General features: G+C 42.2%; 1 protein-coding gene across 2 annotated transcripts in view; it reads left to right on the top strand.

The window, feature by feature from the left end:
• ARL6IP5 (ADP-ribosylation factor-like 6 interacting protein 5) overlaps positions 1-11,034 on the top strand; it is a 22,116-nt gene that overhangs the window by 997 nt on the left and 10,085 nt on the right. The window contains exon 2 of one of the 2 annotated variants that reach the window (XM_011947159.1): positions 1,985-1,991. The exons of the other annotated variant lie outside the window; for it this stretch is intronic. Coding sequence (XP_011802549.1) covers positions 1,985-1,991 — 7 coding nt within the window. The remainder of the gene's footprint in view (positions 1-1,984; positions 1,992-11,034) is intronic. 2 annotated transcript variants of the gene reach the window in all.

Raw genomic sequence — 11,034 nt, 5'->3', positions numbered from 1 at the left:
CACCCCCCGCCCCCGTGCCAGGATCGGGCTCTTGCCGGAAAGATATTTGTAGCTCCCTCTTCTTTTAAAAATAAGAAGAAAAAGGAAAGTGGTGTAACCCTACCCTGGGGCTGGCCAGGACGGCAGGGTGTGGACCCGGGGTAGTGTAAAAAGGGCAACCAAGTGGCGACGCACTTTGTTGGTTTCTCTGCCTAATGCCAGTCACACTGTACAGTAAAGCTGAGCTTGGGATCAAAAGGGTGGGTGTCTCCTGGTGGCGCATCTCCCATTGTGGGGTGAAGGCTGCCATGACTCTGAGAAGATGGCCTTCTGGCATTTTCTTCCAGCAGTGGCCAGGCGTGGTCACTTTCTCTGTCTTCGCTTCCTAGACTGGGGTTTCAATGTATCAGAAGGCCTTTTCAATACCTGATACTTACAAAGTATCCTGTATTAAGACTGCGTGTACACCTGCTTTCCTAGAAACCACCTTTCCTTGTAGTTCACCCTTTAAGAAATGCTTCTCTCGCTTATGCAGGATGGGTGGTGATATTCTCAATCTTGCTGATTATCTCCTACGCATCTTTAAAGAAAAAGTCACCCTCAGACTTTATAAAGGACGCACTTGCCCTTAAATGTCTGACATTTCTATTTCAGGGCAGAGGTAGAGGGAAGAAGGAGCGAGCTGGCTTGGGATAAAAGGGAGAAATTCACACTTGAACGGTGTGGGAAGGGGTGAACAGGGTGGCTTTTCAGTTGGCTCACAGTTAGTTGGCTTATACATTGAGCCACCTCTCTGTGCCTGGCCCCATGCCAAGCTCCAAGCACACCAAGATGAATCAGACTTGAATTCTGGCCCAGGGGCTCCTGGTAGTTGTTGAGAAGCTAAAGGAGCAAACACACAGCACAGAGGAGAGGGGGAGACTTCACAGTTTCTGAGTATGGTTCACAGCAGTCACCCCCATGCAGAGGTGGAAGCCCACATGTGGGACTCTATAGACGATAGTACAGATCCTTCTTCTGCATTGCTTAAGGAATTCTTAACGAATTGCACTCTGGGAATGGCTTGGTGTGTAGGGGGCACAGGCTCTGAGTGGACTCGGAATTAGTGTGGCAGCCAAGGTACAAATGAGTCAGGACGGGGTGGGGCAGGCCCAAGGCCTGAGGCAGCTGCCTTCTGAACCTTCCCTCAGCTCTGTGCTTCAGGCTGCTTTCCTGGAACACTAAAAAATTTTTCTTTTTTTTTTTGTTTTTATTGAGACTGAATCTTGTTCTGTCACCCAGGCTGGTGTGCGGTGGCGTGTCTCGTCTCACTGCAACCTTTGCCTCCCGGATTCAACCAATTCTCGTGCCTTGGCCTCCTGAGTAGCTGGGATTACAGGCATGCACCACACCGTGCCTCGCTATTTTTTGTATTTTTAGTAGAGACGGGGTTTCACCATGTTGGCCTGGCTGATCTTGAACTCCTGACCTCAAGTGATCTGCCGGCCTCAGCCTCCCAAAATGCTGGGATTACAAGCGTGAGCCTCTGTGCCTGGCCAAAAATGTCTTTTTAAAAATTTTTATTATTTATTTACTTTTGAGACAAGGTTTTGTTCTGTTGCCCAGGCTGGAGTGCAGTACTGTGATCACAGCTCACTACAGCCTCAACCTCCTAGGCTCAAGCAATCCACCTACCTCAGTCTGCCAAGTGGCTGGGACCACAGGTGCGTGCCACAATGCCTGGCTAATTTTTTTTTTTTTTTTTAGAGATGTGGTCTCACTGTGTTGCCCAGGCTGGTCTTGACTTCTGGGCTCAAGCCATCCTTTCACCTTGGCTCTCAAAGCACTGAGATTGTAGGCAGGGGCTACCGTGCCTGGCCAAAAATGTCTTTAAAACACAATAAGTAGTAAATAGGTTTGCATCGGTTTTTTGTTTGTTTGTTTGTTTCCTTTCTCTTTGCAATGAAGCAGGAGGGCATCTTATCTGGTGATCTAGTTATGGAGGTATTTTCTTGAGGTAACTTAGATGTGGGGCAAAGTTTGAACCAGATCAATAATAATAAATTTAAAAAGTTTATTTTTTTAAACATGTATGCTGCCCAGACGAGGCACAAGCTCAGGCAGCCTCGCTGCCTTTGGTGGAATCCATTTTTCACTGTGAGGGCCAGGGGCCAACCCTTTGACTAAATATAGCTCCGTCAGTATTGTGCCTTAGGCCACTAACTCAGGTGGTTTAGGGGTGTTGGTCCTCCTCATTTTCCTTTCAAATAAGAGTTGTCAGTTGTCAATGAAAATTTTGAAGTGAAAAGTATCCATGAAGTTTTTAAAACTTATGCTTATTTTTCAAAACTTACAAAAGATACAGGCTAGTAGTAAAGGTTGATTTGAAAATTATGTGGATAAAATGTGAAATTTTCTTCATACTTCAGTAAAAGTTTGGTATATAACCTTCAACTGTTTTCTATGCAACTATAAACCCAGTCAGTAGTTTTTTCCACCAATTGTTATCTTTTCTTTCTTTATAATTTAATAATATAAATAAAGAGTTATTGACTGCTCTGTGTGTCAGATACTTTGCAAAGTATTTTACCTGCATTATGTCATAGAACCCAATTTTTAAAAACTGTTATTTTTTTAAATTATTAAACCTGAGGCTCAGAGAGGTTAAATGATTTACTCAAAGTCACAAACTTAGGCTTGTGCTCTTAACTATTATTCTGTCTTCCTATGAGTCACGAGGAAGAAACCAAACATCTTCAGGGTTAGGGAGCTTCCTTGATTCCAGAACACTTCTCATTCTAAAGAGAACTATCCTCTTTCGGTGATGCTAGTAGATGGGTAGGTCAAAGCAGTGCTGGAAGCTGTTCATCTGGATCCTCCACAGACTTCTCTGTAGTTTCTCAGAGTATCTTGGTAGAGCGTATGTGAAAATGTGACCTGGATAAAAGAGTGTTCAGCAGTGGTTCCATCCCCTGCTGGTGAGGAGAGCCTCAAGGGCATTGTAGGAGGGCTGTAGCCTCAGCTCTCCAATGTTGAAAACTGGCTTAGATGAGGATAGAGAAATCTTTAAAATTTCAGGAAGTGTGAGGGAAGAACATAGCAAATACTGTCTAGATCCAGAAACATTGGAAAAAACTGCCCATACCAACATGGAGATTAAGAGAGATTAGGATAGAGATAAATCTGTGTTTGAACTTCTGATCAGAAGAGATTGAATTACTTAAAAGGAATAGCATGAATAACAGGTTAGGAAACTTGCATTTTGCTGGAAATGCCTTTGGATCCTTTACATTAAGAAGGAAAAGTGTCTAAGATTGAAGTTGCCATAGCTTACCTTCTGCATCCTTGATGTGAGACGTTTTGAGATAAAGATATTCTTTTCACATCACACAAAACAATAGAAGTCTCCACCATGATCTTCAAAGTAAAAAACAAAGGCAACACCTAATTGCACTTGCAATTTAAATATTAAGCATGTGATACATTCTAGTTGTGGATGAGAACTTCTATGTGCTTAATGGAATGCCAAATGATTTGAGCTGGAGAATTCTATTCACTGAGTGTGAGCCATGGAACAGCAGCATCTTTCGCCTGAGAGCTTGTCAGAAGTGAAGCATCTCAGGCCCCATTTCAGACCTACTAGGTTAGAATCTACATTTTAACAAAAGTCTCAGATGATTCATAGGTACATTAAAATCTGAGAGGCACTGGATTGGTCTGGCTCAAAAGAAAATTTAAATAAATATACCTATATGCCCAGGTGTCACCTTCCATGATTCAAAATGAATAGTTCTTGGCAGGGTCCAGGCATCTGTTGTTTTTTTCTTTTTCTCTAACTTCCTAAGTGATTGTGATATACACCCCGAGGAGAACCACTGATCCTCTTGAACCCTGTAACTTTCTGAAATATAAAAGCTTGAGGTCACAGGCTAATTGGAACCAAAGCTGCTAATAATAGGAAGTGAAATATTTTTTCCATTTTAAGCCATATTGCAAATTTTCGAAAGCTCTTGATTAACCAAATTCAGCTGCATCCCTGATTCTTACAACATTTGCAATACTATTGCTGTCTCATTCTAAAAAGTTCTTTCCTGGATGGGTGTAGTGGCTCACACCTGTAATCCCAAAACTTCGGGAGGCAGAGATGGGAGGATTGCTTAAGGCCAGTAGTTTAAGACTAGCCTGGACAACATAGTGAAACCCTGTCTGGAAAAAAAAAAAATTGTTTTCTGCCATTAGAACTCATATTTTCTGGTGTGGCCTCAGAATCACCAACCACACACGGAATTTGCAACATATAAAAATGCCTCTGCTGCTTCTCCAGCAAGAGAAGTGCATTTATTCTCATGTATATACATTTGTGCCTCCCCATTTAGATAGAACCATGTAGCTGCTGAAGGAATGAACCCATGTTTTCTCAGTTAAGTAGCTCCTCACCATGTGGCCGGATCATTTGGCCTATGGAGATTTTGCAGGAGGGTAGAATTGACAGCTGCCACTTTATGCTTTCAGTTACTCAAGATTATAAGGAGTTTCTGGAAGGCTGGTAATTCTAAGTTTGAAAAGAGCATTAGTGTAATCTTTTCAAAATGAGTATGGCTCAATGGCTCTGTAATATGTTCTAGGCCTGTGGCTCCCAGCATCTGGTTTTATGAAATGTTCATATTGTTTGTACCTTTAAATGCTGCAAAGATGAAGAAGCAAGTTTCCAGTTGGTAGAGGAAAAAAAGAGTAAGGCAACCCTGGGATGCTCTGGATCAGAATGTATTAAAATGATTACAGATAGAATGAGTTGCAGTCTGTTTATACTAAAGCGAGTGGAAATGTTTTTGAGATTAGTCAGCTTCAACACCAGTTCTACAACATTACTCTTATTTGTGTTGCTTCATTCATTCAATTAACAAAGAGTATGAAGCACTTACCAACTTCTCAGACACTGTTAGGAGATAGTGAAGAATAGGAGAGTTGTGTTTCCTGCCTTCACGGAAAGGCAGCAAGACCACACTGAACACATGATAATTTCTATACAAGCATAGCAAGTCTACAGAAATACACACCTACATAAACACATCCTTCTCAACCTGACTTACCTGATCTCCCCTGTTCATTATTATTCCAAATTCCAAATCTCTCAGGTGTTGGGAATAGGGGAGGCATTGAGTACATAGACAGGAGAAAGGTTTATTTAATTTTACTTATCCTAACCCACAGCTCAGATCCTTCTATTCCATTGAGCAAATACTGAGCACCTACCATGTGGCAGACACTGTCTAGGCCCTGAGGATACAGTCAGGAGTACAACTCCACCAGCCTTCCCAAATCCTCCCAGAATTCTCCTGCCCTTCCATGCACATTTATTTGCTCTTGAGGCTGGCATCTGTCTTCCTCTGATGGCTTATGTGTTTCTTCTGAATACAGAACTTTTAAGAGGTCTGTCAACACACGGTAACATTTTAATCTAAAAATCTTTATCTAGGCTGGGCGTGGTGGCTCACGCCTGTGATCCCAGCCCTTTGGGAGGCCGAGGATGGTGGATTGCCTAAGCTCAGAAGTTTAAGACCAGCCTGGGCAACATGGCGAAACCCCATCTCTACCAAAAACACAAAAAATTAGCCTAACTTGGTGGCATGCATCTGTGGTCCCAGCTACTCGGGAGGCTAAGGTGGGAGGATCTTTGAGCCTGGGAGGTGGAAGTTGCAATGAGCCAAGAACGCATGCCACTGCGCTACAGCCTGGGCAATAGAGTGAGACCCCATGTAAAAAATAAATGAATAAATAAATAAATAAAAATCTTTAATAAGGATTGTTTTTCATTAAATAACCTCTGACAGTGTGTGTGTGTGTGTGTGTATATGTGTGTGTGTGTGTGTATATATATATATATATTTTTTTTTTTTTTTTTGAGATAGGGTTTCACTCTGTTGCCCAGGCTGGAGTATGGTGGTACATTCATGGCTCACTACAGCCTCTACCTCCCTGGGCTCAGGTAATCCTCCCGCCTCAGCATCCTGAGTAGCTGGGACTATAGGCATGCGCCACCAGCCTGGCTGATTTTTGTATTTTTTTTTTGTAGAGAAGGGTTTTTGCCATGTTGCCCAGGCTGGTTTTGAACTCCTGGGCTCAAGCAATCCTCCTGCCTTGGCCTCCCAAAGTGCTGGGATGACAAGCGAGAGGTATGCCTGGCACACCTGTGACACTATTTATGTAACTGTATTTATCTTAACTTCTCCTCTCCCCTCCCCATCCAGCTTTTTTTTTTTTTTTCAATGTTGCCTGCTACTTTCAGCCTTTGGTTGGTAGTTTCTGTTTCCTTTCCCTAGGTAAGGATTTACAATGATTCTAGGTAAGTGTGCAAATATATGAGTGTATTTTGGATTCCTGGCCCCCTGTCTTAGAAAGGAGAAGCTCTCAATCAGCTTAGGGACAGAGAGCTCTGTACAGGAAATCCAGTTCAAAAAGATCAAGACCCATTCTTGACCTACCCACTTAATACCTAATTAAGCATCAATATTGGAAATGTTTTATTTTTTTGTTTTTTTTTTATTTTTTGACAAATGAATTCTATCCTTATCACTCAGCTTCAGAAAACTTAACCCTTAATACCGTCCTCTGTCTCTTGAATTGAGCGTGGCTTACTGTTTCTAAGAATGCCTTCAAGTCCTGTAATTTTAGGCAAAACCTTCGGGCTAACGACTCAGGTTTGCAAGCATTCATCATTGATGTATGATAGGATTTCCTGGCCTTCCTTCTCATTATGCAGTTTGCTAAAGGAGACACCTGGAAGGCAGAAAGCCCTGCTTCTTCTAATCTGCTTCATATCTCATTGGTGCAGCTTCTCCTTGTCTCAGAGGAACAAAAAGAATGCAGACATTGGGGGTTAGTGAGGGGTAAATAGACAGGAAACTTGTGGGAAGGAAGTCTGTGTTACCAAGCTCATTAGCATTTGTCCAGCCTCTGTCTTCTCTCTACAGCTCTGTAAGAATTTGCCATGTGACAATTCTCAGTAGCTTTTGTTTTGTTTTGTTAAGACAGAGCCTTGCTGTGTCACCCAAGCTGGATGCCATGGCAGGATCTTGGTTTACTCCAACCTCTGCCTCCCAGGTTCAAGAGATTCTCCTGCCTCAGCCTCCAAGTAGCTGGGATTATAGGCATGCACAACTACACCTGGCTAATTTTTGTATATTTTTTTTTAGTAGAGACAGGGTTTCACCATGTTGGCCAGGCTGGTGTCGAACTCCTAATCTCAAGTTATCCCCCTACCTCAGCCTCCCAAAGTGCTGGGATTACAGGTGTGAGCCACTGCACCCAGCCTAACCTTTTTTTTTTTTTTTAAATTTACTAAAAGCATTCAAGAAGAACAGTTTGTAAACAAATATCTTTCCACTTTTGTTCCCCGAAAAGTATTGATAAGAGTAACTATGGGTTGCTAATTGTTGAAAGCATGTATGTTGAGCATACATGAGGATTCATTATACATTATTCTCTCTACCTATGTATATGTTAGAAGTTTTCCATAATGAAAAGTTAAAAAGGGTTTAATGAAGTCTAATCAGAGCTTTGTATACAACTATTATTTGAAGCTCCATCACTGTGGGAAGCATCAGATTTATGGTTTCTAATCCAAGTCCAACCTGTTGTTTATTAAAAACCAAATAAAATCTGGAGGTTCCTAAAGCATGTCTTAGTATGAACACTTTTAACATGCCAACTGCTAAAAAGACAATGGGTGGTTTGGATGCCAGTGTTTAGTTTGTGCCAAATTACACAGGATACAGTAAATATTTAGGAAATGGCAAGAATGCAATAAATCCTCTAGGCCTTCCTAATTCAGTTGGTTAGGAAAATCTCACTATGACCTTTCTGTAACAAAAGAGACAGGCTCAGTTTTAACCTACTGTACAATCTCTTTTATTCCATGATCCTTAGGCCCAGGAAACACTGTTCTCATTTACTCAAGACTGATTTATGTCTAAAGCCCACATTTATGCCTACAGTCAAAAACAGCTCTTCACTTTGGTAGGCTGAGGATCACTTGAGGTCAGGAGTTCGAGACCAGCCTGGCCAACATAGTGAAACCTCGGTTCCACTAAAAATACAAAAATTACCTGGGTGTGATGGCACATGCTTGTAATCCTAGCTACTCGGGAGGCTGAGGCAAGAGAATTGTTTGAACCAGAGAGTCAGAGGTTGCAGTGAGCCGAGATCGTGCCACTGCACTCCAGCCTGGCGACAGAGCGAGATTCCATCTTAAAAAAAAAAAAAAAAAAAAATTAAAAATTAGCCAGGCATGCTGGCACTCACCTGTAGTTTCAGCTACTCGGAAGGCTGAGGAATGACACTTGAGTGCAGGAGATAGAGGCTGCAATGAACTATGACCGTGCCATCACACTCCAGCTTGAGTGACAGAGGAAGAACCTTTCTTGAAAAAAGAAAAGAAAAGGCATATGGAACTGCGGTCTGGTCAGAGAGACCAAGTAAAGGCTGGCTGAGCTGCGACTTGAAGGAGGGTGGAGTGAGGCCTGTGCACAAACTATCCTCTCTGCCTGATTGACTTGACCCTGAGATGGCCAAAAGGCAAGGTGAGTTCTGGGGTATATAGAAACCCTGAGTGGATGGGGGTGCAATCAGGAGATGGTGTGACAAAGCTGGCAGGCAGGCCAACTGCTAGCCCTGAGAGTTCCCTCATGCTAATTACTAAGGCACTTCTTCCTCTCCTAGCAGATACAACCTAAGCCAAATTTTGGCCTTGGCTCATGGAGTGTGTGACCTGGATTCCAGGCTCCACTTACCCCATCAGCCAGGCACCAACTCCACAACTATATACAGTGGCCCTGGCTGCAGAGGCAGCAGGGGCCAGACCCTGCAAGGCCTTGTAGAATGTTTAAGGAATTCTGTTTTTAGTTTAAGAACAGTGAGAAGCAAGAAAATGGTTGAGTGGGTTCATATTTGCAGTGATCCCTCTGGCTGATGAAGGACCACAGAGAAACATCGCCAATTTAGAGAAGTCCACCGTGAGTAAATTGTTCCCCACTTTTTCAGTGAGTCAGCCTTCCTCAGGAACCACACTTCAAAAATAGCTTTTTCGGTTAGAAAATTGGAACTCAGTGCAAAGCTGCCTGCACTCCTCAGGAAATATTTTGCTGCCTCTTTGGTGGTTCTTTTTGGCCTTGCAACCTGACAGGAGTCATCAAATGTGGCCTTGAGTTGATCCGAGGATTTCTGTTATGGCAAACTTTTATTGCCAACTTTGCGATCGGTGGCCTTGGACAAATTTATTAACTTGTATATTCCTTAGCTTGCTTATGTGTAAAATGAGGTAGGTTAGCAAGATCCTTCCTAGCTCTAAAATTTTGTGAGATTTTTTTTTTCCCCTTTCAGTAACTTGTGGTTAAACTATAGATATAGCTACTGAATCACATTGGCAAGTTTAGGATCAGTATCCATAGCCACCTTGTTTCAGAGAGAAATGAGAGTGTAGAGGGATTTTCCAGGATGATCCTTGGTTACAGTAGGTTACTTAGAGTGTGGGGGAAATCCCTAAAGCCGGTTAACAATACAGAATGGGTTCTAGTGTGAGTTGCTGCACAACTGGCACCCTTGTTTTCTTGTTTCTCCCTTGGATCCCTTTGGATATATGTTTTCACTTCTGTGGGCCTCAGTTTAGTTATCTGTATAATTGGACTAGACTGATTCATCTCTGAAGACTGCTACAAAATTTCTGTGATGGGATTCTAAACCTTTTTACAACCATAAATGACTGCCCTAGAATGTGTAACTATTATAGGGAAAGATTTATTATTTATTGGAATGGGGTAATACATGTTCATATTTTGAATATGTATAGTTAAAATATATAAACATGTATTAATATATTTTTAATTTCACAATAGAAAAACATAATGGTTTTTGAGTTGCAAAACTAGGTCCTGTTTCTCCCTTCCCTCTCACCGTCCTTTGTTCTTTTTTTTTTTTTGAGACAGAGTCTGGCTCTGTCACCCACGCTGGAGTGCAGTGGCACAATCTCAGCTCACTGCAACCCCCACCTCCCAGTTTCAAGTGATTCTTGTGTCTCAGCCTCCCAAATAGCTGGGATTACAGGCATGCGTCACCACACCCAACTAATTTTTATATTTTTAGTAGAGATGGGGTTTTGCCATATTGGCCAGGCTGGTCTCAAACTCCTGGCCTCAGCTGATCCGTCCACCTCAGCCTCCCAAAGTTCTGGGATTACAAGTGTGAGCTACCGCGCCTGGCCCTCTTTCTTACTGAAGGACTACCAGTAAGTGAAACTCCACCCAGCAGACCCCAGAGGCAGTTGTCTACATGAAAGATGGGTGGCATATTTGTGGAAAGCTTTGTCCTAAACGTTTTTGGGGTTTGTCGTGATTGGTGTGATAAACAGCCCAACTGTTGACTAAAAAGGACCTCAGGCAAGAACTGGTTCCCAAATTTCTGAGAATTTCTGTTAATCTCTAGAGGGTGTGTGTGTGTGTGTGTGTGTGTGTGTGTACGTGTATGTGTGTCTGTCTGTCTTATTTTGCTCCAGGTGCAGGTAAGTGCCAGGGCATTGGAGTGGTATACATTTTATCAGATATAGAAGAAAATCATTTCTGCTCAGAGTAACTTTGTTCGTTTTTTCCATCTTGGAAACTTGGTTTCTTTCTAATTATAGACTGTTGTTGGGCAGATTATGAACTAAAACCAGTTCTGTAGAACTTCAAACCATGTTCTTTTCCCTTGAACATGAGCAACTGGAACGGGTGAAAGCAAATTTGGAATTGCTTGAGTTAGGCCTGGATTTTTCATTGTTCTTTGTCCTGGACTTTAGGCACTCAACCTAAATATGTATTTTACTTGTCTAGAGGAAAATAAAAAAAGTTTGACATGAATTGTATTATATGCTTCACTTCATGAATTATTATTTTAATAAGTATTCCAGAATGAACTGAGTAGGAGCCCTCTGATGCTTTGCTGCCAGCCAGCCCTCTCCTACTTGCGGGGTGTGCAAAGGAATTTCCTTAAATTTCTTTTCTTTTTTTTTTTGAGACGGAGTCTCACTCTGTCACCCAGGCTGGA

The sequence above is a fragment of the Colobus angolensis genome, unplaced genomic scaffold, assembly GCF_000951035.1.
Source record: "Colobus angolensis palliatus isolate OR3802 unplaced genomic scaffold, Cang.pa_1.0 Scaffold26, whole genome shotgun sequence".
NCBI lineage: Eukaryota > Metazoa > Chordata > Mammalia > Primates > Cercopithecidae > Colobus > Colobus angolensis.
The sequence above is the reverse complement of the archived record's forward strand: the minus strand, read 5'-3'. Positions and strand labels throughout refer to the sequence as shown.